This window comes from Halteromyces radiatus, assembly GCF_025201355.1.
Source record: "Halteromyces radiatus strain CBS 162.75 chromosome Unknown BX664scaffold_3, whole genome shotgun sequence".
Lineage (NCBI taxonomy): Eukaryota > Fungi > Mucoromycota > Mucoromycetes > Mucorales > Cunninghamellaceae > Halteromyces > Halteromyces radiatus.
This window is the reverse complement of record NW_026251689.1, coordinates 1,451,239-1,478,864: the sequence shown is the minus strand read 5'-3', so window position 1 is coordinate 1,478,864 and position 27,626 is coordinate 1,451,239. Positions and strand designations below refer to the sequence as shown.

The 27,626-nt window shown below is 32.4% G+C and overlaps 12 protein-coding genes across 12 annotated transcripts; 7 read left to right on the top strand and 5 right to left on the bottom strand.

The window, feature by feature from the left end:
• Positions 1-429: 429 nt before the first annotated feature.
• BX664DRAFT_259436 (ankyrin repeat-containing domain protein) lies at positions 430-2,792 on the top strand (the record flags this gene model as incomplete). Its single annotated transcript, XM_051540586.1, has 5 exons — positions 430-742; positions 950-1,216; positions 1,577-1,694; positions 1,793-2,184; positions 2,275-2,792. The coding sequence occupies 5 exons, from the start codon at positions 430-432 to the stop codon at positions 2,790-2,792; spliced, it is 1,608 nt and encodes a 535-aa protein (XP_051401477.1).
• A 59-nt stretch (positions 2,793-2,851) lies between these two features.
• BX664DRAFT_357505 (Prefoldin) lies at positions 2,852-3,562 on the bottom strand. Its single transcript, XM_051547962.1, has 3 exons — positions 3,468-3,562; positions 3,232-3,398; positions 2,852-3,131 (listed from the first exon to the last, which is right to left on the bottom strand). The coding sequence occupies exons 1-3, from the start codon at positions 3,498-3,500 to the stop codon at positions 2,963-2,965; spliced, it is 369 nt and encodes a 122-aa protein (XP_051401476.1). The 5' UTR covers positions 3,501-3,562; the 3' UTR covers positions 2,852-2,962.
• A 385-nt stretch (positions 3,563-3,947) lies between these two features.
• On the top strand, positions 3,948-5,267 carry BX664DRAFT_328756 (uncharacterized protein). The gene is made up of 5 exons (XM_051544657.1): positions 3,948-4,046; positions 4,114-4,156; positions 4,231-4,296; positions 4,396-4,731; positions 4,809-5,267. The coding sequence occupies exons 1-5, from the start codon at positions 3,992-3,994 to the stop codon at positions 4,921-4,923; spliced, it is 615 nt and encodes a 204-aa protein (XP_051401475.1). The 5' UTR covers positions 3,948-3,991; the 3' UTR covers positions 4,924-5,267.
• On the bottom strand, positions 5,189-6,878 carry BX664DRAFT_328739 (peroxisomal membrane anchor protein conserved region-domain-containing protein). The gene is made up of 3 exons (XM_051544656.1): positions 6,488-6,878; positions 6,185-6,400; positions 5,189-6,101 (listed from the first exon to the last, which is right to left on the bottom strand). Exons 1-3 carry the CDS (start codon positions 6,818-6,820, stop codon positions 5,325-5,327), a joined length of 1,326 nt encoding a protein of 441 aa, XP_051401474.1. The 5' UTR covers positions 6,821-6,878; the 3' UTR covers positions 5,189-5,324.
• Positions 6,879-7,021: 143 nt separating this feature from the next.
• BX664DRAFT_328737 (Metallo-dependent phosphatase-like protein) lies at positions 7,022-8,798 on the top strand. The gene is made up of 8 exons (XM_051544655.1): positions 7,022-7,266; positions 7,334-7,529; positions 7,635-7,764; positions 7,852-7,908; positions 8,000-8,081; positions 8,154-8,259; positions 8,383-8,550; positions 8,621-8,798. Exons 1-8 carry the CDS (start codon positions 7,103-7,105, stop codon positions 8,645-8,647), a joined length of 930 nt encoding a protein of 309 aa, XP_051401473.1. The 5' UTR covers positions 7,022-7,102; the 3' UTR covers positions 8,648-8,798.
• A 209-nt stretch (positions 8,799-9,007) lies between these two features.
• On the bottom strand, positions 9,008-10,574 carry BX664DRAFT_328734 (uncharacterized protein). The gene is made up of 6 exons (XM_051544654.1): positions 10,273-10,574; positions 10,073-10,205; positions 9,850-10,012; positions 9,691-9,784; positions 9,386-9,622; positions 9,008-9,318 (listed from the first exon to the last, which is right to left on the bottom strand). The coding sequence occupies exons 1-6, from the start codon at positions 10,542-10,544 to the stop codon at positions 9,048-9,050; spliced, it is 1,170 nt and encodes a 389-aa protein (XP_051401472.1). The 5' UTR covers positions 10,545-10,574; the 3' UTR covers positions 9,008-9,047.
• Positions 10,575-11,442: 868 nt separating this feature from the next.
• On the top strand, positions 11,443-13,858 carry BX664DRAFT_261612 (uncharacterized protein; the record flags this gene model as incomplete). Its single annotated transcript, XM_051540687.1, has 11 exons — positions 11,443-11,677; positions 11,840-11,927; positions 12,008-12,032; positions 12,108-12,191; positions 12,253-12,351; positions 12,409-12,648; positions 12,713-12,936; positions 13,021-13,203; positions 13,271-13,428; positions 13,469-13,642; positions 13,719-13,858. 11 exons carry the CDS (start codon positions 11,443-11,445, stop codon positions 13,856-13,858), a joined length of 1,650 nt encoding a protein of 549 aa, XP_051401471.1.
• A 1,427-nt stretch (positions 13,859-15,285) lies between these two features.
• BX664DRAFT_260136 (uncharacterized protein) lies at positions 15,286-16,326 on the top strand (the record flags this gene model as incomplete). Its single annotated transcript, XM_051540622.1, has 2 exons — positions 15,286-15,522; positions 15,601-16,326. 2 exons carry the CDS (start codon positions 15,286-15,288, stop codon positions 16,324-16,326), a joined length of 963 nt encoding a protein of 320 aa, XP_051401470.1.
• A 480-nt stretch (positions 16,327-16,806) lies between these two features.
• BX664DRAFT_328730 (uncharacterized protein) lies at positions 16,807-19,996 on the bottom strand. Its single transcript, XM_051544653.1, has 11 exons — positions 19,792-19,996; positions 19,585-19,711; positions 19,401-19,515; positions 19,229-19,353; positions 19,104-19,162; positions 18,783-18,926; positions 18,227-18,708; positions 17,891-18,143; positions 17,560-17,828; positions 17,405-17,499; positions 16,807-17,300 (listed from the first exon to the last, which is right to left on the bottom strand). Exons 1-11 carry the CDS (start codon positions 19,952-19,954, stop codon positions 16,895-16,897), a joined length of 2,238 nt encoding a protein of 745 aa, XP_051401469.1. The 5' UTR covers positions 19,955-19,996; the 3' UTR covers positions 16,807-16,894.
• Positions 19,997-20,117: 121 nt separating this feature from the next.
• BX664DRAFT_357497 (uncharacterized protein) lies at positions 20,118-21,581 on the top strand. The gene is made up of 4 exons (XM_051547961.1): positions 20,118-20,286; positions 20,378-20,521; positions 20,614-21,259; positions 21,335-21,581. Exons 1-4 carry the CDS (start codon positions 20,218-20,220, stop codon positions 21,487-21,489), a joined length of 1,014 nt encoding a protein of 337 aa, XP_051401468.1. The 5' UTR covers positions 20,118-20,217; the 3' UTR covers positions 21,490-21,581.
• Positions 21,582-22,243: 662 nt separating this feature from the next.
• Positions 22,244-24,018, bottom strand: BX664DRAFT_294472 (delta-6 fatty acid desaturase). Its single transcript, XM_051542099.1, has 5 exons — positions 23,962-24,018; positions 23,748-23,894; positions 23,268-23,688; positions 22,600-23,197; positions 22,244-22,496 (listed from the first exon to the last, which is right to left on the bottom strand). The coding sequence occupies exons 1-5, from the start codon at positions 23,972-23,974 to the stop codon at positions 22,317-22,319; spliced, it is 1,359 nt and encodes a 452-aa protein (XP_051401467.1). The 5' UTR covers positions 23,975-24,018; the 3' UTR covers positions 22,244-22,316.
• A 623-nt stretch (positions 24,019-24,641) lies between these two features.
• On the top strand, positions 24,642-26,025 carry BX664DRAFT_328723 (CTLH/CRA C-terminal to lish motif domain-containing protein). Its single transcript, XM_051544652.1, has 5 exons — positions 24,642-24,856; positions 24,937-24,978; positions 25,077-25,130; positions 25,188-25,610; positions 25,707-26,025. Exons 1-5 carry the CDS (start codon positions 24,703-24,705, stop codon positions 25,835-25,837), a joined length of 804 nt encoding a protein of 267 aa, XP_051401466.1. The 5' UTR covers positions 24,642-24,702; the 3' UTR covers positions 25,838-26,025.
• The last annotated feature ends 1,601 nt before the right edge of the window (positions 26,026-27,626 follow it).

Genomic DNA, 27,626 nt, shown 5'->3' with positions numbered 1-27,626 from the left:
TAGTGAGAAGTGAAAGAACAATGAAAAAGCAATTTTTTATCCTGGTTATTGTTTTTTTATTTATTTATTTATTTACTTAGTTTGCTTTTTGTTGAGGTACAGAGGTCATCAGGTTTGAACTTATTCTTTTTTTTTTTTTTTTTTTTTACCAAATGTCATTATGCAGCTTTTCCTTTGTCTCCTATGAGTTTCTTGAATTCACCTGATGAAAAAATCAAATATGGTAACCTTTGGGCAATCCTTTTCCTGCAATATGAAAAAAGAAAAAGTTTTATGCGCGTAGCGGGTATTAAATATAAATATATAGTTCATTGTTCTCATTTTCATTCTTTTCTTTTTCCTCTTTTTCCTTTTTGTCTATTTTCCTTACGATTTTGATAATTACTATTAATATATCCTTCTTTTTTTTTTGTTGTATTCTATTAAAAGATGGATCCTTTATCTTCTACGTTACCTCGCGTCAAGAATCCTTCTATTACCCTTATATCCGATACCACAGCTATCAAAGAATTCTATGCAGCTGCAAGCATGGTGAAAGATGATCAAATACAAAAACGAATTCATGAAGCTATGGATACCATCACTACTATTTGGACACAACGACATGATGATATGATTAGTACAATCAATCAACTAGATCAATCAAATATCTCCTTGCAACAGGAAGCTCAAGTTAGACTTGCCATGTACAACAAAGCTCTTCGAAGCCTCCATTATTATAAATCCAAGTATGAAGCAACTGGTTCTCATCATCATCATCATCATTGTCATTGTCATATTCAACAACAACAAGAACAACAACAACAACCAATCAATTATAATCTTATATCATCATCATCACCTTCATCACCAATCGTATCACCAGTACAAGCACCTTTCTCGCAACAACATCATCGTCAACATGATCGATCATCTTATCTTAGTACGGATAGTAGTGGACGATCGACAGCTGGTACCAATTCTTCAACGACAAGTGATTACTCTTGTTCCAGCAAAGTAAGTTTTTACAACGCTCCTACAGATGATGGACATTATATTCCTTCTCAACCGTCATCCTATTCATCATCTTTACCGCCTCTTCCATTATTCACCAGCAACAATATGAGCAACAAGGAAATAGCGAATACAGGACAAGAAGATGACAAGTTTGATATGTTGTCCATACTCGAGTTCTCCTATTCTAATACCATTCCTGCAGCAAAACCACCTCCAGCAAGTGACACTCCTTTACCACCGCTACCTACGATAACACCTTCTATACCTGAGGAAACACAAGATACCATCCGCTCAAAGTCATCATCACCATCAACAGAATCACCAATAGTATCACCATCATCAGCATCATCAGCATCATCAGAATCACCATCATCATTACCGCCATCTTATTCTTCACGACTATCACCATCACCTACAGCCTCACCACATACAGAGCTATCACCATCATCGCCATCGCCGTCCTATTCGTCACAATATCCAACATCAGAACCGTCAAAAGTAGACGACAGAGAAAACGATATAGCTCCAAAGTCAGCGGAACAATACTATCGATCTATACCCACATCTATTGATGCATCAGATTCTACAGCCATTAATCATGTAACGACGGAAGAACTTAAGTTCGCATGTGGAGATGGATTCTGGAGTACGATTGCTACAGGTAAATCCAAAAAAGAAGAAGTGGATTTACTTGTCAAGTAAGTGTTATATACATATACATACATATATATATATATATATATATATTATATTTCTCATTATTCTCTTTTTTTTTTTTTTTTTTTTTTTTTTATAGAAGATATTTGAAAAGAGGAGGAAAAGCCAATGTGGCCAACAATTCAGGAACAATCAAGTCAGTCAAGGAAGGATATGGATTGATTCACGCATTGATTATCGTCCGGAACACGTCAGCCCTACAACGGATCATTGAAGCCGGTGTCAATCCTCATGCTTTACCTCTGGTGACAGATGAAAAGGACAAGATTTCCCCTTTGGTACTTGCGGCTCAACTTGGTTATATGAATGGAATACGATTGTTGATTGAACGTGCTCATGTTAATGTGTTGGCAAGTAAAGGTCCTCGTCAAGAAAATGCACTTTTGGCAGCAATTCAAGCAGATGCTTTTGAAATTGTTGCTTATCTCTTACGTTTATCTCGTCAATTATTGGATCAAGCAGATGTTTTTGGTAAATCTTATATAGAAATATTTCATCCATCATTTTATATTCATATACTTATTCGATTTTTAATTTTATTTTATTTTTGTATTTCTTTAGGTGCGACGGCTGTTCATTATGCATCTATGTTTGGAAAGACAAGGATATTGATGTTCTTGGTACGTGAATATGGCCAATCACCCGATGTCGTGGATTACAAAGGTGAAACTCCTCTTCATTATGCTATTCGAAATCGACAAGCCAAAGCTGTGGCAACATTAGTGGGCGAACTTGCAGCTTATCTCAATCCCTATGTGCTCAAAAAGGTGCAAACTCCTTTGGATCTCGCCAAATCAGGTGGATTACGTCGTATTGTGGATTATCTACGGAAAGCCGGGGCGAAAACTGTCAAGGAAATGGAGAAAACAGCAACATCATCATCATCAATTAGTTCCTCTTCCGGTATAGGTACTTCTTTTGTTAGCCATTCATCCAGCATTAGTCTTAATAGTAGTGGGTACTCTGCTAATAGTGGAACTAGTTATAGTCAAGAAAGTGTCAACAGTTTAAATAATCAAAGTTTTATCAGTGGAACGGCATCATCGGTAAAAAACAAATTGGAAGAACTCATGCTGTAGATTATCATATTCAATAATAAAAGTTTTTTTTTTTTTTTTTTTATACAAAACCATCCATCTATATATATATACATACCGTTATCTTTTTTTATTTCTTTTATTTGATAAATTGAAATAGATTCTATTCACTAAACTAAAACTATTAAAAAAAATAACTATAGTAAACTAAACTACATGGATCGAGGTCCGTTCAATAAATCCTTCAGGTTGCCTTGTGCTTCTGCTGCAGATCGTTCCCAATATTTTTGTGATTTCTCTAATTGTTGGATTTGTTCATCAGCCTTTTCAATACCTTTCACATATTCCTTTTTCATTTCAGACAATGGTGATTGAATAAACCTAAAGAACAGAATAAAAAAAAAAAGAAAAGAAAAGAAAAAAAAAGATCAGTCCACAGTGAAAAAAAAAAGGAAACTAGTCGTTCTTTTTCGTCACTTGCATCTTTCCAACAGGTTTATACGTATGAGTGTTTGAATCAAGGGTATCAAGTTCTTGTCGAGTCAATTCTGCCATTTTACGTTCACGTTGTTTGTTTTGGATTTGAGCTTTAACTGTGTTAACTTGTTGTTGACTAGAGATGTACTTGGCTTGAAGTTCTACAAAGATCTATAAAAGTTGGAATGGTCATCAAACTAAGTAACTAATATACTAAGATAAAGAGTTACGTGAACTTACATTACGAATAGCATCATCGGATATGGCTGACATTATGTAAAGATGGAAGGAGAAAGGGATGACAAAACAAGTTTTTTGGAACAAGAAAGAAAGACAAAAAAGAAAAAAAAAAAACAGACTTTTGCACTCCCATTTTTTTTTTTTTTTTTTTGATGAATTGTCTCTTTTTCAGACCCCGTTTTTTTTTCCATAGGCTAATAAAGAAAGAGGGCTTACTAACAAAGATATTAGGAATGTCATCCTGATATATGGAAAGAAATATTTCTATCAACTACGTAATAGATACGTAATAAATAATCCTTCGCCAAGATATATATATATATTATGAGGCAAAGTAAAATAAGGCCTCTCAGCGGAAATCGAAAAGTATAAAGAGCAAAAAAGGAGGAAATTCTATTTTCTGGACTCTTCTTTCCATTCTTTCTTTCTCTTCTATTCTATTTATTCATACACATATATTCTTTCTTATATATTCTTTTTTTTTTTTTTAGTTCAATTCTTTTTTTTTTTTTTTCATTGATATCATGGAATTCCCTGATCTTGGAAAACACTGTACTTTTGATGATTGTTCCCAATTAGGTACGTAACCAAACAATAATTCCAAATATTTCCAACCTTTGATTCACTGTTTTCTTTTTATATATAGACTTTTTACCATATACTTGTTATCACTGCAAAAAAATATACTGGTAAGAATATAACAAATCTATTTATCTCTATGGAAATGATAAACTAAAGTTCTTGTTATGAATTTACAATATAGCCAGGAACACTTTAAGCTAGACGATCATAAGTGCCCTAGTCGACAAGATCCAAGCCTAGACATTCGGTAAGATAATAATAGATTAAAATGAACGATATGAAATTGATTATTATCAAAGATTCGATATAAACCCATCTTTTTTTTTTTTATTATGATTAAAATCAGTGTACCTACTTGTCCTATTTGCAACAAACCTATTCCAGGATCCAGGAATGAAGATCCCAATATACGAGTGAATCGTCATATTCAAAGAAACTGTGCTGATGACGAAACTCCTTCCAATCTCTGTCGTCTTAAGGGATGTAAAGCTAGATTATTGGTACCCATGAACTGCGGTGCCTGCGGTCAAGCTTATTGTGTCAAACATCGATTAGAACAAGATCATCAATGTCCGGGTAAAAAACAAGTCTCCTCCTCACAAGCTCGTCCTGCTCATCAAAAACTATCTGCTTTGGCAGCCATGAAACGTGCTGGAACAAAACAAACCAACAATGATCATAAGTAAGTTCATACAAAAAATAAAAAAAAAAATAATCAATATGGATGTTTTGACTTAACCCCATCATTGTTTCTTCCAGACAAAATCAACAATCTTCTCTCAACAAACAAAAGATACAACAACTTCAAACAAAAGCCAATCGAACGGTAAGAAATCTTTTTTTTTATTATGGGAACTATATCAATGGATGTTGATGACATTTTTTTTTTTTAATTTAGACTTTGACTGAACAAGAACAAATACAACTTGCAACATTATTATCATTGGAACAAAAAAATAACAAGGATAGTAAAAACTGTGTCATTCATTAGAACCAAACCTGGTAGTAGTACTCCTACTGTATTTTTAGTTAGAATCTCTTTTTTTTCCCCTTTTTGGCTCTTATTTTATTTTGTCTTTCCCTCCCTATCACTATGATTGTATATATAGACTACCTTTTTTTATTAATATTATTCTATATCAATTTTCAACATTCTTTTTTTTTATTATTATTATTGATTTGATACAAAAATCACATAATAAATAAACTGTATACCATAATATTATTATAAATACATCAACTAACTAAGGTTCCAAATCTAACTATATCTAAACTCTATTGGGCGTCATTCTTGTCGGTGATATCTTCGATGGCTGTTGTGTTTCCTTTAATACCTTGTTTGTCAGTGTTGGGTGGTGTATCGGTTTTTTCAGTAGTGGTAGTCGCTGCAAGCGTTTGAGCACGTAATTCGGATCGATAGGATTGACGTTGCCGAGGGTGATACGATTGATGAGAAGCAGTGGATGATGTAGATGTTGTATTTTCAGTAGGAGTCATACCGTCATCAACGATAGGTGTTGCGGATGATGGTGTTGATGTTGCCACTGTTGTTGTAGAAGAAGGTCTGATTTGTGCAGTGGGGAAATTGCGTCGACTTAATAACATACCTTTGAAACTACGTATTTCACTCTTGACACTTTGAACGGCCGCATCATCAAATCCAGTATTGCTTCGGTTGGCGTAGGCAGAACCATACATGGAGAAGGGTGTATAAGATGAAAAGCTATATTCGGGTCGTTGAAGTATTGTTTTGAGATCTAGCAAGGTGGTCTTAAAGCTACTATAAGTGTCTTTGTCATTTGTTCGTTGTTGAGACAATGTCACTAATCGTTCCAAACTATCCATCAGTGTTTTTTGTTCATTGATCAATGGAGTCCAGTATCCAGATTTTTGTATTTCTACATTATCCTTGTCATCGAGTATCGTTGGTATTGGTAATTCGCCCAGTTGTTGTCGTAATGTATCATTCAAACGTCCAAGCTTCTCATACCGGTCATTGTATCGATTTCGTTGGTATTCAATAATCGAGTTGAAAATGGGTGAGATGAAAGCCTATTTATCATCAAAAACAGGAATGAGTACAAAAAAAAAAAAAAAAAAAAGAAAAATCCTATCATGCAATGTTCTCTATTTACCTTGACAACGCTCACTAGACCAGCAGTGAGTCCTACAGCCCCAACACCAAAAATCAAAGCAAGTGCAGTCATACGTTTTCCCGTCAGTCTTTCTGGTTCTGGTGTTGAATAATAGACAATGTGAGTAGGTCGAGGCATAGGTGGTCTTGTAGGTACAACAGGTGGCAAGGAAGATGCTTGGGTTCTGGATACAGGAATTGGTGAAGGGACAGAAGTCTAACAAATATATATATATATATATATATATATAATATCATTATTAATGGAAAAGACAGAAGAAAACAATTAATAAATGAATATTACCTGAGTAGATTGTTGTTGTTCTTGTGGTTGTGGTTGTTGAGGTGTCATATCTGCTCGTTTGAAAGCTTCATCTATTTCAGGCATGGTGAGACCCTTTTGTTTCAAAAAAGCTATCTTCTTTGATTTTTCTGCCGAACGCACATTAGGAGAGGATAAAAAGGAAACAGCCAGTTTCAACTTATCTTCACGAAGTGGAGTAACAGCAGGAGAAGAAGTGGCTGTTGGTATCTCCTTATCTTGATGATTGTTGCTTGTTTGACCAGATAAAAGTCTTTTGATATCTTGTTTTTGTCTTTCTTGTGTATCTGAGGACTGATTATTATCTTCTGCCATGGTTATTGTAACTGTCAATCAAAAGAGAAAAAGAAAAAAAGAAACGAAGGAAAAAAAAAAAAAATACCCCACAGATATAAAAACTATGACAAACCTGCAAACGATAGGCGCGACTCGGAATTTGAATCAATAGTACTACGTTTTTCTTGGTATTTTTTGGCTTTTTTTTTTTTCTGTCGATAGTAACTTTTCTTTCTCCCTATTTTTCTTTTTAATTTATACCTCCATCATCACTCGTTTTACTCGACTTCAATATTCTATAGAAAACTGTAGAAAAAAAAAATGCCACTGGATTTAGATGCTTGTCTGGAACACTTGTATAAAAAGAGACTCTTAGCCGAATGTGTCCTGAAGGAAATCTGTGAAAAGACAAAAGAACTTTTGATACGTGAAAGTAACGTTGTACATATTCAAGCTCCTGTTACTGTAGTTGGTGATATTCATGGGTAAAGAGTCCAAAGTATATTCTTTTCAATGAGGTTTATTTAATTATCTTTTTTTTTTTTCTCTTAGACAATATTACGATCTTATTGAAATATTTCGAATTGGTGGTAACTGTCCAGATACAAATTACTTATTCCTTGGCGACTATGTTGATCGTGGTTTATATAGTGTAGAAACTATTTCATTACTGACTTGCTTGAAGCTAAGGTATCCTGACCGCGTTCAACTTGTACGTGGTAATCATGAATCAAGAGCAGTGACACAGGTAATTCTGACAAAATGACCCAATCAACCATTGACTAAATCGTTTTTTTATTATTATTATCATTATTATTATCATTATTGTTTGCTTATTTATTGTTTTATTTAGACATATGGTTTTTATACTGAATGTACGAGGAAATATGGATCGCAACTTGTATGGCAATACTTTACGGATATGTTTGACTTTTTGACATTATCAGTTGTTATTGATAATAGTATTTTTTGTGTTCACGGAGGTAAAGTTCTACAATTAGTTTATTGGAAATGAAGGGCATGATGGAACAATTTGATTGGTTAACCAAGATGATCTTGTACTTTCATAGGTTTATCGCCGACAATACATATCTTGGATCAAGTGAAAATCATTGATAGATTTAGGGGTCAGTTTGAATTTATGTATTTAAAAAAAAAAAAAAAGGAACAAACTGATTAAGAATTTTATTTTTATGTTTGTATATAATATATATATAGAGATCCCACATGAAGGCGCCATGGCTGATTTAGTTTGGTCGGATCCTGATCCTGATAAGGATGAATTCTCAATATCTGCAAGGTAAAAAGAAGAGTTGTATTAAGGGTTTATTGAAACAAATTTCTTTTTCTTTTTTTTTTTTTTTTTTTCTAGAGGAGCGGGGTATACATTTGGTGGACTAGTGGTAGATCGATTTCTACAAATGAACAACATGTCACATATTCTACGAGCACATCAACTGTGTAATGCCGGATATCAAGTAAGTGTCAATTGAAAAAAAAAAAGAAAAGAAAAGAGAGAGAGACATTAAGGGGATACATCGATATAGATATTATAAGTATATTTATAATTAATTTTCATTTTGTTATACTAATTTATTTAGGTATTATTTGATGACAAGCTTTCAACAGTATGGTCAGCACCCAACTACTGTTATCGATGTGGTAATTTGGCATCTATTCTTGAAGTTGGTGTCAATGGTGAACGTTTCTTTAATGTCTTTGATGCTGCTCCTGAAAATGAACATGATTCACCTGCTGGAATACTAAAAGTAAGAAAAAAAAAATAAAACGAAACGGATGGTTTATAAAGTCATATTTATTTCTTCATCTTTTATTTAGGAAACTCAAATCGAATACTTCTTATGATTTTATTCCATATTTTCTTTATTACATTCATTTCATTAGTTTATTTTCCATTTATTTATCGTGCTTTGTTTTTATTCCCCTCATTGTCTTCCTAATTTACCCTCCCCAAAAAATAAAGAACCACATATTCCAATATTTGAAAAAAAAAAAAAAAAGATACACGATTTTTCATATAGGCGTCATCATGTTATTCCAATTCTTCCTTTTTATACGTATGTATAAATAATTTCTCCAGATAAAGTGGTACATCAAGGTTGAAAGCAGTATGTATATAAGCTCTTGATCATTTTTCTGTTTCATTTAGTACTTTTTTTTTTTTTTTTTGTATTGAAAACCCACTACAACAAACAAACAAAAAGGCTTCAACAAATATTTATTCTATACATAAAAAAAAGAAACTTTATTGAGAGAGACCCCCACTAAATTCTACGCAACCTAAACCTAAGTTCCAAATATCTAATTGTTGTAAAGCCCATTGGCCATCTTTGTTGATATATATTTTCTTCTTGTCTCGAATATCCTCCATATGAATATCCTTGTTGTCGGTATGTTGTTCCTTGTTGAATTCCCAAATATTTTGATGGTCTTGATGACAAGTGAAACCTTTTTTGCTATAAACGACAGGTAAGTCAAAGGTCCAAGTGGCTGTACAAATAAATTCGATATCCATCCTATAATAAAATCAACAATTGATCAGTCATTTGATTTCTTTTTTTTTTCTTTTCTGTATTCTATTACCAGGCAACACCACCTTCTTCACGATAACCTTTTGGAATCTTCCATGTATCGCGATGCGCCAAAGTAAAATCACCTGCTTGATCACCAATTTTCAAAATGTTATCCATGTTGACTTTTATTGGCTCTGGTAGGACAAACTTGCCCCATTCTTGTTCACCAAGTTGACATGAGTTGTACAAAGTATTATCATTTGCAAAAGGTGGTAATCGTACGATGGAAGGAGGTAAAGGGTCATGACTATGAAAAGTTACAGAGATCAAATAATCATTTTTCTATTTTTGTTCTTTTTTTTTTCAGTTACTTACATATTATGAGGATCTTGATGTTGCAAATAAATGATACCTTTCTTGAATGCATGAGATTGAATAGCATTGTGGAAATTGTGAGACCAAATATCATCTAAAAAAAAAAAAATCAAAAAAATCAATAAACATATAATATTATTATTATTATTATTATTTTACCTTGATTCGTACAAACGACGTATTCACCACGAGCAAACCGGATACCCACATTCTTCCCTTCAAATTCATGCAAAGGGGCATTACCACGATTAGGCAATATATCATGAATATCTTTGGGAATAGTGATGATCCGATAAGTCAAATAATCAGATCGACGGTATCTCTAACAATAATAATAAAGTTGTTAATGATAATCAATGAATAATAAAAAGAGGAGACGTACAAAAGCATCAATCACTTGTCGTCGATCTTTGGGAGGATTCCATTCAATAATAAGTAATTCCATATTTTCCTTTGTCCTTTCAGCCAAAACAAAAGCGCTATCTATAAAGTTTTGAAGTCGATGATGTTGATCACTTATAAAAAGAAGTTCATATAATCAATCAATACTACCTTTAAAACCACTTTTTTTTTCCCACTTACCCAGCATAGTCATCCATTCGAGTGACAATGACAATGGAGAGGTAAACTGAAGGTTCTTGACCGGGATCTAAGCATTGTTCCCATTCAGAATGTGAGGCTGTCAAACTGGATGCTGTGTTGGAGATGAAACCTTGTTGTTGAGCCATAGCTTTCGTTGTGGAAGCTCGACTTGAAGGTCGTTGAACTGATGTCAAAAGGTACAACAATGATAAACTAGCAGGTATTAATAAGACCAAAAGTAATAGTTGTCTTGTTGTAATGGCTTTTATCATGATGAGACTTGAAAAGAAAGAAGAAAAAGGAAATCTTTTTTTTTTTTTTTTTTTTTTTTTTTTAGTTCAGGTTGCAGAATTTATCTATTCTTGGTTGACCAATGATCATGTTTGAAATCGAAAACTAGTCTAAGCGGTAGATGAATTTTGCCTCACTGATCTTCCTCCCTTTCTCTCTCCTTTGGGGATGATCATAGTTGTGTTCTTTCTCCTTTTTTGAATTTTATATTATTGTTACTATTATTATTATTATTATCGGTATTATATTAACAAATAGACATTATATCTTCTTATTGATTCCTGTATATAGTATTTAGATCAAGAATGAAATTTTTTTAACGTTGTCTGTCGATCCATTTTTTTTTTCAATATCCGTTATTATCCATATAAATATCATCCTCGTTTTGAACGTTTTTTATAAGGAATATCATTTTAATCATTCAAATTTTCCAACTTGGAGATTCAAAAAATCATTGGAACATCGGTAACAAAAATAAAAAAATTACATATGTAATATTGATCATTGTACCAAAAAAAAAAAAAAAGAATTTTATTTTGCTTTTCTGTCAAATGCAAATCTGATTATTTTGAAAGGCTGTGCATGGAAAGACATTTCGTTTCGGGTTAAAGTGACTGTCGCGCAAGTTCTTCTTCTCGCGCATCGTTTTTAAAACAGCGCACTGGAGTAAGGTATAGAAGACTTCTCTTTTTTTTCACTTTTTTTCTTTTTTTCTTTTTTTTTTTTTTTAACTTGTACGCATCGACACAAGGAAACGTAAAGTTCATATTTTGTCTTGTTTTTGATCTTTCTAGTCATACTTATCTGGTGTTTATTCTATATCTACAACAAAATTCATTAGTGACAACTGGTATAATATATATACATAAAACCAACATTATGGATACTTGGACTAGAGGTGGCGGTGGTGGACGAGGACGTGGAAATCGAGGAAGAGGACGAGGCGACTACAACAATGATCGACAAAACCAATACAATGATGGTGGTAGCAGTAGTAATATTGCTTCAAGATTAGGTCCTATGCCTGGTGGTGGTAACTTTGCATTCAATGATCAGTATTCTTACAACAATTCCCAGCAACAAAGTCGAGGACGAGGTGGATACAATGACGATGGTTATCGTGGTGGTAGTGGACGTGGTGGAAATCGAGGTGGTGGAAGTCGAGGTGGTGATTATAGCAATTATCAGTCTTCTTCAGGTAGCGATTATCAAAACAACATGGACAATCAATCATATTCACCAAGAGGAGGACGCAATCAAACCTTTTCTTCCAGAGGTCGTGGTCGAGGTGGTGGTAATTATCGTGGTGGTAAAACTCAATTCACACGAGACTTTGTAGATGAAGACATCAATATGCAAGATATGTAAGTTTAAAAGAAAAGGTAAACATAGTTTACAGATACTTATTTATAAATATATATATATATATATACATATATATTAGACCTGATGGCGCTCCTGTGATTATGGTAAATCTATCAAAAAAAAAAAAAGAATGAGATTTATGCACTAATAAAAAAAAATCTTATATATTATATATTTAGGTATCTGGATATCCTCAAGGCTCTGAACGAGACCTTCTCAACTTTTTACATCGAAAATCCAAAGTAGAATGGGAAGAATTGAATGTAAGTGAAAGGAATATAAATAATAGTGTGAAATGGAACTAATATATAGTTGATTGAATAGGTGCAACATCAAAATGGAGTTACTTATATTACAGTTGATAGTCCTACGTCTGCAGATGCATTACTTCGAAAAAATGGTTTTACTTTCCATGGCTCAACAGTAAGAAAATATATGACCATCAGATAAATTTGTTACTAATTCAATTTTTATTTATAGTTATCTATTGCTATGGCTGATGGATCTACCAATGCAATTTCAATAACTTCATCTCGTCAACCAAGGAACAATCAACAACAACGAGGCAATAGATCCAATGCACTCGCTGAATTTTTACAGGAAAGATGGGACCCTCAAAATGGCTTTTTAAATTTGGATGACTTACCACCAACATCACATTCTATCTCGGTTGTCATTGGAAGGTTATTGAATGAAGCTCAAAGAATCTATGGAAATGCTGTAATTTTTTCTACTATTATTTAAATAATATGGTTTATTAATCTCTCTCTTTTTTTTTTTTTAGGTTGTCACAATGTCATTTGCAAGAAATAAACTCTTTTCAGTTCAACCTATCAACAAATTGACCGAACTTTTCCCTGGTCTTCAAAATCTTTCATTACAAGAAAATGACATTCGCGAATTTCGACGTTTGGATCAAATATCAAATAACAAATTACCACGACTTAACGAATTGGTGTTACTTGGCAATCCTATTCAATTGGAAACAAGTCCAGAAATATATACTAGGTATGTAATACGATGTTATTATTTCTTTTTTCCTTTTTTCTTTTTTTTTTTTAATCGTTGATATTGTAATCATCTTTCCAATAGTGAAATCGCTCGTCGGTTCCCATCCATATCTCAATTAGATTTCCAACCTTTATCAACTGGCACTGGTGCTCTTCTTGGATCACCTTCTCCTGCTGGAAACAATTCATCGTTACCATTACCAATCAAAGAAAACTTTTTCGATCAAGATAGTTCAAGACAGGCATCTCAAGATCTACTATCAAAGTAAAAAAAACAAACTATATTAAAATGATGAAAAATTGACCTTTTTTTTTTGGACTTGATGATTTAGATTCTTCCCATTATTTGATTCAAATCGTTCTGCTCTGGCCGATTTATACGATAGTCAATCCACTTTTTCCATTAACGTTAGTACAGCATGTTATGCAAGAAATACATGGGGTCAAGGTAAGACAAAAGAAAAAAAAAATATCAAGAATCATTTTGAAAGTGTCATCTTAATGGTTCTTTTTTTTTTCTGTAACAACAGGACAACGAATGACGATGGGGAACGAAAACATTTCGAAACGATTTTCCATGTTCCCTCCTACGATTCACGATTTATCTCATGCTGAAAATTTTGTTACTGATGCATGGCAAACTTCTGGTTCATCTACTCATCCGGTTTTATTATATCTTACTGTCCATGGTTCATTCCGGGAAGGTAAATGAATCTTGGAACTTTTTTTTTTTTTTTGGTAATAATAACAGTGGTTGATTTATTTATTTATTTATTATAGCAAGTGGAGAAGTATCTTTTGACCGTGTGTTTTTAATTGCACCTTCCTCTCCTGGATCAAGAGCTCAAGTTGCTGGTTGGCATTATGTCATTCTCTCGGATTCCATGATTTTACGCAATTTTTCCCCTCATCAGAAATGAAATAGATTTTTTTTTTTTTAATTCAGGATGTATTCACGTACCGATAGATATTTATATTATATGAATAAACTATTGTCTTTGATCTTGTATTTATGCATCATGATGATGCTTAATACTGATGGATTCATAATGTGGGAATGAAGTGTAGTCAGTGTTTAGTTTTTGTCACACGAATCATTCTGCTCTTTTGTATTTTCCATATATGGCTTACAACAACGTCAAAATTGCCAAACATTATTTTTCTATCTTTTTAAATTATTTTATAAATTGGGAGGTAAGACATAAATTGTTATTAATCCAAGCGAAAGAGAATAATTTCATCTACTGTATGTTCGATCTAAATTTGGTACGATGATGGATTGAAAAATGAAAAGTCGAAGTCTGCTTTTTTCCGTTTGAATGCAGGATGAAAAAATAAGATAAATTACTCCATTTTTTTTTTTAGCCAAAAACTGAAAGAAAGTAATTTTATCGGCTAATGATCTATCAAAAGAAGAGAGATAAAATATTTCAAATGACAAAAAAAAAAAAAAAAAACCTATATCCAAAAACTATCATAAACTTATTTATCAATGTCAAAAAAAAAAAAAAAAAACCACCAATTGAAACTCCACACACTCATATCAAAATTTGGTTGCTTTTTCTTTCATTGTTAATTTTTCTTTTCTTTCCCAATTGATTAAACTTGTTATATACCGCCCATAGAGTAATTATTTATTTCTAATGGATGGGCTAATGGTAAAAAGTATTCCTCAGGTACTTTTAGCTCGTATACTTGTACAGCTGAATATCATTCCTCAATCATTGATTCATTCACCTCACTTCAATTTACTTTCTGTGGTAATCCTTGGTCTTCAAAACTATGGTGACGGCGGTGATTTAGATGGTTTTTTATCTTTTTGTGCTCAACAGTCTTTCCTTTATATGACAATGCCTGAAAACTCTAAACCACTGGCTCAAACTGACTGGCAATGGCGCGATCAAACTCTTTACCATCCGGATGAATGGGATACTATTGATACAAATCTAGAAAACAATTCAAACGGATCTATTGCTTCTGTGGAGCCGGTTGGTTTGAGACTCCAGATTGCTTCAGAAACGGTAATAAATGAAATGATTATCTTATAGAATGAAAACTAATATAGGATAACATAATTGAAATAGGTGCGATCCAAAATTGACCTAATACGTTATGGAAAAACAATGGCTGCATTACATGATGAACGATTTGCCTACAAACACGAGGTAAATATTTGTGGAAAAAAAAAAGTGATGATGAATTATCTAATCTTTGTAATTAATCAAATGAATCAACATTGATATAGGGACGATATATTCCTATAGAGGATGTTTTGAATGGAACTTTACAATATATTTCACAACATGGAGAATTATCATCAGATACTTCATCAAATATCAAGGCAGCAATGAACAAACGATTAGAACAATTGGCAAAGGATCGAGAAGAATATGAACAAAGTCGTTCCGTTCAACCTACCAGTGATTTTGTGATGATGGGTGCACTTATGGTCAAATACGATGCCATTCAAATGAATGGAATGATGGAGAATGCTTGGTATCTATATTTACGTGATTATATGGACGATGTGACAGGATCTATTTGGCGCGTTTTACATGCTGGTGATCAAGACATAGAAATGAGGGTAAATCAAATAAATAAATAAAAATGATAACTGTGATATATTTATTAACTTGGCAGATGATTTTTCTTGTACTATTAGATATCTTCACATCAAGTATTAGCTGATATTCGTGGTTCAAGCGTTCAAAATACACAAGGTGTCATGTGCAAACCATCACCAACTTCCAATGACTATCGACCTGTCTATCTTTTTTATTGCAATAATGACATGATCTCTCGATTATCTGAACAGTGTCTTGAATCTGGGAAATCAACAGTATCGATGAATGGACTAGAATCAAAACATGAAACTATTAACAATGATGAAGCAAATGGATATATGATGGAATACGAACAAGAGCATGATGAATTGGATATGGACCCATGCAAGTATTGCGGCATTCCGGAATCAATCGATGATATCAATACCATTTTCTTTTGTGATCATTGCAATCAAGGCGTGCATCAACTTTGTGAACAACCACCTATTGCTGCTTTTGAAATGGATATCGATCCTTGGTACTGTCGGGAGTGCTGTGCAATGAAAGGATTACCATTACCAACACCTCCTCCTTTTATTTCATCATCATCATCATCAACATTGCCAATACCATCATCATCAGCCTCAACAATAACAACAACAATGAAGAATCCAACCACAAATGTCATGGGAATGGATACTATTCAACCTATGTCATCATCTTCATCTTCGTCAATATCACCAAGAAGAACTGATACCGAAACAACTACGAATACAAAAGACGACACTATTGCTGGTCAAGAAACAGTCGAATCAAGTAGGAAAAGGCAGAAATTGGATGAATGATCTCTTTACCATGATTTGTTCCCCACTCTTTTTTTTTTTTTTTTTTTTTTTTTTTTGTTCATTTACCCTCTGATAGCTATAAGATTATGTACATATACATGTTTATACTTCACAATCCCATTATGCCATAGATTGTATGTCCTATTATCGTTTTCAATAAATTCAATAAAAAAATTGATAATATTCTCTCTACAAATTGTAACCGATAAATCGATATCATTTGTTCTCTTGTCTATGTGAAGTCTTGACAGATGATTATTTTAACAAAGGGTCGCTTGAAAGAGTAGACTTGATTTTCTTCATGACAAAACCAATATGTAATACACACTAGATAAACGACGATGGACTCTATATAAAGGTCAATGAATAACAAAACAGTTCAGAAGCAAGTGCTGGACTAGCCGCTAACGGCATGAAGTTGAATCCATCGTCTTCATAAAAATGAAGAAAGTCTGATATCTACTCTATAGTGAATAATCGGTAAACAACAATACATCCATTTTCTTTTTAATTCTTTATTCATAATATACAAATGCTAATTAACTAAAATACATCTAAAATATGGGTACTATACAGAAGTAGGTCGAGACAAATCCAAACCGAATTGACGTATTTGTCGCATGAGATCTAGGTCGATCAACGGTGTTGGTGATTGATTAGTAGTGCTTAGACTTGATAGAATCATGGTTTGAGCTGTTTCTAATAGTTGTAAAAGTTGTTTCCCATCGACAGTAAGACCGGCAAAAGCAGTTGAATGACTGATATCGCTGTTAAGATCAGTAGAGTTCACAAGAATGGAGATATGTTTAAGAATGATCGGGACAAATTTTCCAGAAACGCTGAGTGGTAGCTGATGAACTGTTTGAAAACAAGCCAAACTTGTCAAATGTAAGAGAGAAGCCGAGGTGGTTGGTGATACTGGCGTGGATTCCAATTGTTGGTATATCGTTTTTCGGAAATGATCATTGGCTTGTCTACAGAAAAAAAAAAAAAAAAAAAAAAAGACGAGTGTTAAAAGGAATATACACAATATCATGGATAATGTGTCTCCACCCTTTTTCTTTTTATACTCACTTACCTTTGACTAGATTCGCTTTGCATGTTTTCCATATTGAGTCGGCTTCGCAGTGGTGATGATGATGACGATAGAAACCGTTTGAATTCATCAATTCTCTATATAAAAGCAATGGTTATAAAGTGTTTTTTTTTTTTTGTAATTCTACTTCAATATACCTTGCCACTTTGAAGTGCTTGATATAAAGGTAAGAGTTCATCCTGAAAAGTCGAATCGCTTGACACTAGAGCAGCAATAACTTGCTTCTTTTGAGTTTCGCCGACCTGGTCTGGATGTTCGATATCATCAGATCGTAAACCTGTTGTTGTTGTCATATCGTGTTGATCTTTTGATTGCCATAAAGCGATGATCAACATCAAGTAAAACATAAAATCCAAACATAGTTGACGCACCAAATGTTTTCTCATACTTTTCTTCGAAGAATCATCTATAAGGAATAATACAAGTCAATCATACTATAGACATTGGTAATAATGATTATATGGTTACCTTCAAAGAGAGTCACTGCTCGGATATTATAGTACAAAAGTTTACCAAGTTGTTGTCCAAATGAAAGAAGATGTTGTAATTGCAGTTCAACCCATGATCCATTGTCATCATCGTTCGATATAAGAGAGGGACGAACATAGATACTTTCCGTAGCACGGTTAAGCTCTTCAATCATTGGTCGTTTGATTTTCATAGTGACTAATTGAGCAAAATCAGAGTCCAACTGCTGTTGGTTCACAAGGTGTTCTAGAATCTATGGAAAACAGAAAATAAAAGTAGATGAACCAAACCGTATGTATTTTTCTTTTAAAAAAAAAAGTATTCAATGAATAATACCTCTTCATTGGTCAAAGTAAGGGCCAGTTCTTTCTTCCTTTTCCCTTTGCTGGTACTGTGTAAAAACTTTTGATTCTTGGTCATTTCCATGGTTGCACGTTGATTGAGATAAGATTGAGCATTCTGAACAATGGTTTCCAAATATCGTTGAGTTGTGACAAACTTTCCCAAAAGTATAAAAATATCGCGCTGTTGATTATCATCATATGAAAGAGATTTCTTCTTTTTCTTGTTATTGTTGTTGTTCAAAGAAGCCAATATCATTTCTACAAGAGTGACGATATCAGATAAAGACATGACAGAAGGAAGGTGTTTAGAGGCATCTAACCAAGTAAGATTCGATGAAAGAAGGGTAGCTTGAAAGGAGGAGATAATTGCAGGAGTGACAGCACAAGAATCCAATAGAATGATATCAGGATCCAGTTTCAAAAGCAAGTCTTTGGGAGAGGCATAAGAATAGAGTTGTTCAATAGTGCTGTATTCTATAAAAAAAAAAAAAGAAAAAAGAAAAAGGTGAATTTTCAATAAACAATATTAAATTACATATTCTACTTACCAATATAATACCCTGCCTTCAACAAGGAGTGAATCATATCTAACTGAGTATCACGATATATATAAGGAATAAAAAGTGCGCGTTCATATCGACCACGGAAAGTACCTTGTAATGTGTGATCTTTGATAATTTGATCTAAAAAGACTATATATAGAGAAATAAAAAATGAAGAATTAAATCTTTTGTTGTTATCCCTATCGAATTGATCAACCCCTATCGAAACTCTCTCCCCGGTTTGACGTTTCCTTTTTTTTTTCTTTTTTTTTATCATAAAGAATTAAATTCTTTATGAGATAGATAGGTATAAACTTCGTCACTTACGATAGAATATTTGGTCTTGTAATGCCAGATTTTGTTGAAGTTTATTCATAGATAAAGGTCTATAAATAAAAATAAAAAGATTTTACTTTGTATTTTTATTTCATTTTATTTTCTTCTATACTTACTCTAAGGCAGATTGTAAAGTTTCGATGATTCTATTCTTTTGTTGTTCCACGTATAATTTAGTAAACACCAAATCAGATAATTCAGAATAGTTTATATAAGGTGAAGTAATATCTGTATCCAATATCTATAAATATATATCAATGTATATCCTTTTCTTCTTTGATTAATTACCTTTTGTATGAATTGATAAGGTAGACTTGATCTTTGTGTTTGTGCAACCAAAGAAATATAACCTTGTTCATGTATTTGATCAAAACACACTTGTTTGAGTTCAATTAAATAAGAACTAAAAAAAAAAAAAACAAAAAAAAAAAGTTAATATTAGTGACATAATATAAGAGGTATGTCACTTTACTTTGTTAAAATGGTATCGTCTATCAAAATCCATTCTTGTTCTTCAAGTAAACTGTTGGTCAAGTAAGGTTCCAAAGAGTCCCTAGCGATATTGAGGCGTTCAGCTAAACGCGTTAAAGTGGTTCTCCCTAGTATAAAAAGTGAAAGGATAGCACACGTGGAATGAATGAGTTATAATAGGAGAAGAAGCAGGTCGTTAATATTTTACCGTTGTCTTGGTTGATATAATGAATTACTTGTTGTTGAATATAATATGCTGATAAATAGTTTTCACCGTTTAAAGTAGGAATACAATTAGTAATGTATCCTTTTTCAATACCTTGTTGTAACCATTTTCTAAGTAAATCTTGACTAAGAGGGAGAACAGACATTTATACTAAGAAAAAAAAAAAGGAGGAAGAGTGAAAAAAAAAAAAAAAAAAAAAAAGAGGGAGAAAAAGCTGGCGGAATACAAAAAAGGATAGAAGATTTTTGTGTTCAAAGTCAAGAATGTCTTTCTTCTCTTCTTCCTCTTTATCACTTTTTTTTTCTTTTGTTACGTTCCCCTTCCTTCCTTTATAACCCATTACACTCTTTTTCTTTTTCTTTTTCTTTTTCTTTTAATAGTTAGTTACATTCATTTTTCCTTTTTATCATGCCTTCTACTGATAAAAGTAAATTATCGCATAATCCTTTCCTTTTAGCTACTACCATCATTGCTGTAGTAAGTTCCAAAAAAACAACAACAAAGGATTAGGAAATTTAATCCCCCTTTTATTTATTTATTTATTTGTTTATTTATTTATTTTATTTAGTGTTCTTTACTTGTATCATTGGCTGGTGCTTTTGCATTAAAGGTATTACAAGGTGCTTGGTGGGTTGTGGTTTATCAAGTTATTATTGTTTTGGGTCATGCTTTGATCTTTATGCGTGGTGTGTTGTCTCATTATCGACTTGCTGTAAGTCAATTATATATATATATATATATATATTATTATTATTATTATTATTCATTATTCTTTTCTTTTATAATATAAATATGTATAAATAGATGTTGACAATGTTAGCTGTCAGTATTCCTTTATTAACCATTCAAATTGATTATATCTTGCAATATTCCAAACCAGCTCAACTCAACAGAACAGCAGCTAATGCTTATGCAGCAGGTTACATTGGTTTAGTCATCATACAATATACATGGGTTCTTGTCTTGGGAAGTGAACCTAAAAGCTATTTGGGTCAATTGGCTCAAGATGATCGTTCTATGGCCAGTAGTATTGTTGAACCCCAATTCTATTCTGAAAAACAACACATTAATTCATCCAATATTCAAGATGGTGCTAATCTTCATGCTGCTGAATCAATTCAAGATTTTTCTCAAGTTTTTGTTCCTCATGCTATTACCACTCCTGTTAATCAACAACACATTCATCATCATCACCAACAACATCAGCAACAGCAACAACAACAACAACAACAACAACAACAACAACAACAACAACAACATCAACAGGATCAACAGGATCAACAACAGCAACAGCAACAACAACAACAGCAGCAGCAGCAACAACAACACTTACAATCGCAATCGATGGCAACATCATTATCTACATCACCATCATCATCAACACCTACTCCTCCTTCACATATCATACATGATGTAGACTTCAAAGAACGAGTAGAAGCCATTCATTCATGTAAGTTGTCAACCAATCCATTCATCGCTATAATGACAATCTACTAAACTCTTTTTTTTTTTGATTCATCAATAGACCAAGCCAATCCTCAAGATGCAAATGAGCTTGATTTTGAGAAGGGGGAAATAGTGGAAATTGTCGATCGAAAAGGCAACTGGTGGCAGGCACGAAAGGCTGACGGAAGAATCGGTATCATACCTTCAAATTATTTCCGGTCATTACAAGGATGATCATCATGATATTGTTTTCTTAGTTACTTTGTTACTTTATCACTTAGAAAGTGGATCTCGTTTTGACACTTTTATATATTATATAACTATTTATACTCTTTTTTTTTTTTTTTTATCTAATAAAGAACTTTATTCATATTCATATACACATACATATACATATCTATATATTTTTTATTTCATTTATGATTACGAAGGAGGAGGGGGGGAAGGAGGTATGATATGGGTATAAATACATATAAAAAAAAAAGGGAGGATGGGGATAAAGAGGTATGATAAGTTGTAATACAGGTTATAGTGTTCATAGTCTTGAATTATGCTAGGGGAAATCTTCATAATCAGGGAACGAGATATACGTTTGCTCGAATAACGATATAATATTATTGTTACTATTATTGCTTTTATTATTATTGTTGTTGTTGTTGCTAATCCAATTATTTTCTAGGCATTGATCATAATCATTTTTATTTACGCAGATATCGTTCAAATAGAAAAATGAAAAGAACTTTGAAATGAGTCCTGTCATTTTGAGAGATACAATATACAAGAATGATGATAAATCAGAATGAATGAATTAAAAAAAAAAAAAAGGAAATCATTTCTTTTATATAATATATATGTCACTCATCCATTAGTCTAAACTTACCTTGAATGGCGATGAAACGAACAAAAGTAAATAAATCAACTTACGTGGCAACTACATGTGATAAATGTACCAAGCAAAAGAAAACAAGGCTATACATTTTTTTTTTTTGGTCAAAAATATATCATTCAATTAGAACAAGTTTTATTGGTCAAAAATAACTATAATAACTGAAACTAAACTACTACATTGATTTCTTGATGAGATTTCTTGACATTTTTTGAGCTATATCCAAAGCCTTCAGTACCTCCAAAGATCCTTGCATAAATGTTGTTGTATGATATTGAATACCATGTTTTCTACTGATCGCTTCTACCTTGGGCTGGATATCTGCTAAACGATGTCGAGGTAAAGTAGGAAACACCTATCTCAAAATAAATAAATAGGTAAACAAATAAATAAATAAATAAGAAAATGTCGAGTTTCCTTTTTGAGCAACCATTCCATTGAATCGTATCATTACTTACATGATGTTCAATTTGATAGTTCAATCCACCCATAAACCAATCACCCAGACAACCCATTTTGACATCTCGACCTGTGATGACTTGAATTTCAAAAAATGCCAAGGATTCCGCTTGTTCTTGACTGATGACTGGCATACCATTGTGATTCAATGCAAAGACGATGGCTAACATATATCCACTGATGGATTGACTCAGGACAAAGAATAATATCCTATTACGTAGAGAATCAATCCATTGTATAGTGACCAAAATAAACAGACCCCAATGAAGTATCAAGCAGACAGTTTCATATATTCGTAGAGAAGTAGATTTATTGATGGCACCAAGACGGAAGATATGAAGTAGTGATTGAAGAGCCCAAGAAGCACGTGCAAAACCAAGGACAAAAAAAAAGTACCGGGTTTGATGTGGGAGCACATTCTCTGCGAAAAATCGATTGATCATACCACCCGAACCTTTTTCTTGTTTGCCTCCAAGTGCTTCATAGTAATTGGCCGATGCGTATTCATCCCATAATAATATTGGAGCAGTGTCAATATCAGGATCATGACCACTGATATTAGTACTTGCATGATGTGTATTATGTTTGTTTTTCCACCTATCAGAAACTCATCATATAAATATATAAGTAAAAAAAAAAAAAAATTAATATATTTTAAATTTATTACCATGATAAAGCAAATCCTTGACAAAAGTTTCCCAAGAAGATAAGAACCATATCATTCCATACACGTTGAGTAAATACTTGATGATGACCAAAATCATGAGATAACCATCCACATTGTTGCCAAAAGACACCCAAAAGAAAAGCAGAAATTACAATAGCTAATGAAGATTGTCGACCATAAAGATACAAGATTATCATAGATACAAAACAAAGTCCAAGTGTAGAGACCATCTTATAAAGATAAAAAAGTTTGCTTGCTTCAAAATAACCTTGTTGTTCAAGTTGATCTCGAAGCTGTCGTATGTCATTAGCAAATGCTTCACTTTTTGGATGGATAGTTAACGTATTGTCATTCAAATCACCGATATAATAATTGGCTAATATTTCATAAGCTGATTCAGGATGCATTGCATGAAATACATCTAAATAAAGATTTGCGTTGATTAATAGTTATTATCATTATTATTTGTTATTTATTTACCTGAAGCATCTTTTCCAATATGTGTCAAAAGTACTGTAGGACCTCCAGGATGTTCCTTGTAAAATTCAGACACATCATATAATTTGTCGTCAATAATGATCCATTTCTTATTATTTTTGTTGCTATTGATTTGATTATATTCAGTTACTAAACCATTTTATTATAAATAAAGAAAATTAGATCAAAAGCATCAATCAATATAAAATATTATTACCTGGTTTTGACATGATAATTCAGAATCGATGGATATATATATACATATATATATAAAGATATATAAATATTGAAAAAGAAAAAAGAAAAAAGAAAAAGAGAAAAAGAGAAAAAGAGAAAAAGAGAAAAAGAAAAAGTAAAAAAATTATTTTTTTTTAAAGGGAACACCAGAAAGGGAACACCAACAGCGGAAATTGAAAACAAAGCTTTAAAACTTATACAGTTTTTACACTTTATTCAATTTATGTATGATTGTTTTCAATCTATATATTTATATATATTAAATTAGATATGTTTATATGGTGATTTATAAGAAAATCAATAATAATATTAAAAAAAAAAAAAAAGAAAAGAGAGAGAGTTCATCACATGTCACCACATGGTTCTTCCTTGTATGTTGGATTCCTTTTTTACATAAACCTCAGTTTTGCATAAAAGTAGATATAGAAGAAAGTAGATGGCCTTTTAAAATCATTAATCACCTTTTTTTTTCTTTTTCTTCTTCTTCTTCTTCTTCTTCTTACTTTTCCATTATTCATGTAAAAAGTGAGTAAGTTAACGCCACGTGATGATCATCATCTAATCCACTTCATCACTGGTTGTATTGATTTTAATTAGCGACTTGCTCTCTTTCTTTTTTTATTTCGTTTTTTTTATTTTTCTTATTTCTTTTTTCTTTTTCTTTTTCTCTATACTTCATTACTCTTCTTTTTATTTATCATTGTTTTATTATACATTATCAATGGATCCTTCAGACGATACATCATGTCGTGATATTATCATGGAATATCTTATGCACAGCTGTTATAAAAATACCGCTAAAGCCTTTCAAAACGAATACAAGAAACAATCTCAATACAGTCATCTTTTGTTACCATTGTCTTCTCACAAACCAGGTAAATCTATGTTCTATTTACTTTGAACTCCTTTATTATTATTATTATTATTATTATTATTCACTTCTTTTTTTTTCAAGACGAAATGGATATAGATCAAGTTGACTTCAATTTGAATAATGGTAATTGAAAAAAGAATGGCGTAGCAAACTTACTTTTTATACTCAAACTCTTTTCTTTTTCTTTTTATTATTATTATTCGGACGTTTTTCCTTTCAAGATACTATTTTGATAAAAGATGAACAAGCTTGGAATCTACTCGATGCAAGAAAAGGTAAGATTTTTTTTTTTGTAACTATATTTTTATTTTATTTTATTTTGTATTGGATAGATCTTTATGATGCCATTGAAAGGGGGGATATTCCAAAAGCGTTTGATTTAATACAACAACGATTTCCGGGGTTATTACGAAACAATCCATTGGCCAGCAACAACAACAACGATGATAGCAATGACATGAATGCTAATGGAGTGATATCGAAACTGGAGGATCAAGAAACTGAAAGGATAGGACGAGTATTATTCAAATTACGGTGTCAGCAGTTTATTGAAATTGTCCGATCATCTACTGAAGTGGAAGCCATTCGATATGCACAACAATATTTACGACCAATGCACAAAGAATACCAGGATATGATTACTGAAGTGGCTTCATTAATTGCTTATGCTGATCCTGAAAAATCCAATCAAGCTCATTTACTCTCTCAAGATCGTCGACGTCAACTTGCTGATGAAGTTAATTGCGTGGTATTAGGTAAGTTGATGATCAAATATAGGATGATACTACTTTTTATTTGGAAACTTTTTGTTTTTATTCATTCTTTTCTATATCTATATATTACTTATACAGCTCATTGCAAGATGCCGGAACATACTGCGATAGAAAGATTACAGCAACAATACGAATTAGTACAACAAGAATTACAACTCTCAAAAAAGGCGAATGACAAAACATCAAATCGTGACAAATTATCAATGTAGTTTAGTTTCATTTTTGTTAGTTACTTCCTTTATTTACTTTTATCATGCAACCTATAGATTCCCCCCCCTCCCTTCTTCCTTCTTCTTCCCATATTTTTTTCTTGCTACTTGTATATATACTTCTTTTTTTTTTTTGGTTTTATCTGTTGTGCTCAAGAATAAACTGTTCCTATTTGGATTTGAAACTTTTTTTTTTATATGTGTATATCTCTATGTCATTGGACGCTTATGGAAAATAAGTGAAACTCGAAATGAAAGGAATGCATGATTTCATGTGTATTTTCATTTTATAATCGAGAATTTAAAAATATCGATAGAGTTACTATCAAACTGCGACCATGAGCCCCTTTTACTGAGCTTTATCGCCGTTAGCGAATCTCTTCGTGTCTAAAAAGTGTTTCCTCTAAGGCCTTCCTTTTGAATAGAAGCATCAGGATGATGATGATGATTCCAATTATATATAAAAAGATACCAGTCACTGTAAGGAATTCAAAAGTATATATCGCCGACACAAACTTACTTTATTCATCTTCTAGATCTCAACTTGTGGGTGGACATTGATCATTAATATTAAAAAATAAGAGGAGGAAAGTACAGAAGTGAAAAAAAAATATTTCTATTCTATTATTATTTTGATTGTAGAACCAAATTTATAGATGATGATATTTTTTTTTTATCCTTTATCTTGTGTCTCCAAATAAAGAAGAAAAAGAACAGAAATGAGATTTGTTGTTATTGGGCTGAGAAAGAAAGAAAGGATCCAGTCCTTGACTTTACCAAGGCAGGGTCCTCTTGGGAAAAAAAAGCCTCAATAAAAAAAAAAAAAGGTGGAGGATCATTGAATTCCCGCGAGGTTTCAAAGAAAGAGGATACCAATCATCATCATCATCGTCATCCGTTTTACAATATTTGCATATATATATATATATATATATATAACCACGTTACCTCTATTCAAGAAGCCCAAACATAAATAAAATGTAATTGTATACAAAGAAGAACAAGGAAACATCACGTCATAGCTCAGAAAATATCCATATTTAGAATAATCCTAACCTTGATAAATTCTATAATGTATCACTTTTCTCGTTTTTCTGCTTGAATAATCATGATTGTTGGTTAAATTGCTTGGCACTTCTTCATTGCTTTTGTGCGACCTTTTTTTTTTTTTTTTTTGATTTCCCCTTTCATTCAATATCCGTTCATCATCCACAGAATGAATTTCCCGATGACAGACATATGCTAAGAAAATTTGATGATTAGAGCAATGAGAGAGCGGAAAATAGGTACAAAGGACTGCTCTTGAATAAAAATAAAAAAGAAAAATTGCTGAATCAAGCAAATGAAAGTGATACAAAAAAAAAAAAAAAAAAGAGTATCACTGTGAGCCCTGACTGTGTTGAATCCCCGGTCTGATCTTGGATGATGGATTTTTTTTTTTTTTTACATGATGAAAGAATAAATATGACAATAATTGAATAGTACCATTATGACGATGGTGATGATGATGATGTATGATGATTTGTTATAAGAGAGGGTGATGATGAAGCATAGTCATCAGCTCAAAAGAAATGGAATACCACAAGAACATTATGACACAATAGTCATTATAGTAAAGTTAATATAATTTTATTGCTTGTAAAATGGCCCACATAAGAGGATTATCATGTGGATCGACAATAAAAAGTCAAAATAAGATGCCGAGTCAGCGGAAGTTTAATATTTGCCCTTTTTTTTTTTTTTTTTGAAAGAAATATATATATATGTGTGTGTATATATTGTTTAGTTA

Bases quoted from the DNA above. Each gene is read 5' to 3' on its own strand.
- BX664DRAFT_328737 (XM_051544655.1), top strand. From the start codon at position 7,103: ATGCCACTGGATTTAGATGCTTGTCTGGAACACTTGTATAAAAAGAGA. The intron at 8,260-8,382 runs GTAAGTGTCAAT...TAATTTATTTAG, and splicing joins TGTGTAATGCCGGATATCAA to GTATTATTTGATGACAAGCT. The intron at 8,551-8,620 runs GTAAGAAAAAAA...TCTTTTATTTAG, and splicing joins CACCTGCTGGAATACTAAAA to GAAACTCAAATCGAATACTT.
- BX664DRAFT_328723 (XM_051544652.1), top strand. From the start codon at position 24,703: ATGGATCCTTCAGACGATACATCATGTCGTGATATTATCATGGAATAT. The intron at 24,857-24,936 runs GTAAATCTATGT...TTTTTTTTCAAG, and splicing joins ATTGTCTTCTCACAAACCAG to ACGAAATGGATATAGATCAA. The intron at 25,611-25,706 runs GTAAGTTGATGA...TTACTTATACAG, and splicing joins AGTTAATTGCGTGGTATTAG to CTCATTGCAAGATGCCGGAA.
- BX664DRAFT_328739 (XM_051544656.1), bottom strand. From the start codon at position 6,820: ATGGCAGAAGATAATAATCAGTCCTCAGATACACAAGAAAGACAAAAA. The intron at 6,401-6,487 runs GTAATATTCATT...TATATTTGTTAG, and splicing joins AACAACAACAATCTACTCAG to ACTTCTGTCCCTTCACCAAT. The intron at 6,102-6,184 runs GTAAATAGAGAA...GATGATAAATAG, and splicing joins GTCTAGTGAGCGTTGTCAAG to GCTTTCATCTCACCCATTTT.
- BX664DRAFT_357505 (XM_051547962.1), bottom strand. From the start codon at position 3,500: ATGTCAGCCATATCCGATGATGCTATTCGTAAT. The intron at 3,399-3,467 runs GTAAGTTCACGT...CAACTTTTATAG, and splicing joins CCGATGATGCTATTCGTAAT to ATCTTTGTAGAACTTCAAGC. The intron at 3,132-3,231 runs GCAAGTGACGAA...TCTGTTCTTTAG, and splicing joins TATAAACCTGTTGGAAAGAT to GTTTATTCAATCACCATTGT.
- BX664DRAFT_328734 (XM_051544654.1), bottom strand. From the start codon at position 10,544: ATGATAAAAGCCATTACAACAAGACAACTATTACTTTTGGTCTTATTA. The intron at 10,013-10,072 runs GTACGTCTCCTC...TATTATTGTTAG, and splicing joins GACAAGTGATTGATGCTTTT to AGATACCGTCGATCTGATTA. The intron at 9,785-9,849 runs GTAAAATAATAA...TTTTTTTTTTAG, and splicing joins CGTCGTTTGTACGAATCAAG to ATGATATTTGGTCTCACAAT.
- BX664DRAFT_328756 (XM_051544657.1), top strand. From the start codon at position 3,992: ATGGAATTCCCTGATCTTGGAAAACACTGTACTTTTGATGATTGTTCC. The intron at 4,047-4,113 runs GTACGTAACCAA...TTTTATATATAG, and splicing joins TGATGATTGTTCCCAATTAG to ACTTTTTACCATATACTTGT. The intron at 4,157-4,230 runs GTAAGAATATAA...TTTACAATATAG, and splicing joins CACTGCAAAAAAATATACTG to CCAGGAACACTTTAAGCTAG.
- BX664DRAFT_328730 (XM_051544653.1), bottom strand. From the start codon at position 19,954: ATGTCTGTTCTCCCTCTTAGTCAAGATTTACTTAGAAAATGGTTACAA. The intron at 19,712-19,791 runs GTAAAATATTAA...TTTTTATACTAG, and splicing joins TTATATCAACCAAGACAACG to GGAGAACCACTTTAACGCGT. The intron at 19,354-19,400 runs GTAATTAATCAA...ATATATTTATAG, and splicing joins CTTATCAATTCATACAAAAG to ATATTGGATACAGATATTAC.
- BX664DRAFT_294472 (XM_051542099.1), bottom strand. The intron at 23,198-23,267 runs GTAATAAATTTA...AGTTTCTGATAG, and splicing joins CAAGGATTTGCTTTATCATG to GTGGAAAAACAAACATAATA. The intron at 22,497-22,599 runs GTAAGTAATGAT...ATTTTGAGATAG, and splicing joins ACTATCAAATTGAACATCAT to GTGTTTCCTACTTTACCTCG.
- BX664DRAFT_357497 (XM_051547961.1), top strand. From the start codon at position 20,218: ATGCCTTCTACTGATAAAAGTAAATTATCGCATAATCCTTTCCTTTTA. The intron at 20,287-20,377 runs GTAAGTTCCAAA...TATTTTATTTAG, and splicing joins CTACTACCATCATTGCTGTA to TGTTCTTTACTTGTATCATT. The intron at 20,522-20,613 runs GTAAGTCAATTA...ATGTATAAATAG, and splicing joins TGTCTCATTATCGACTTGCT to ATGTTGACAATGTTAGCTGT.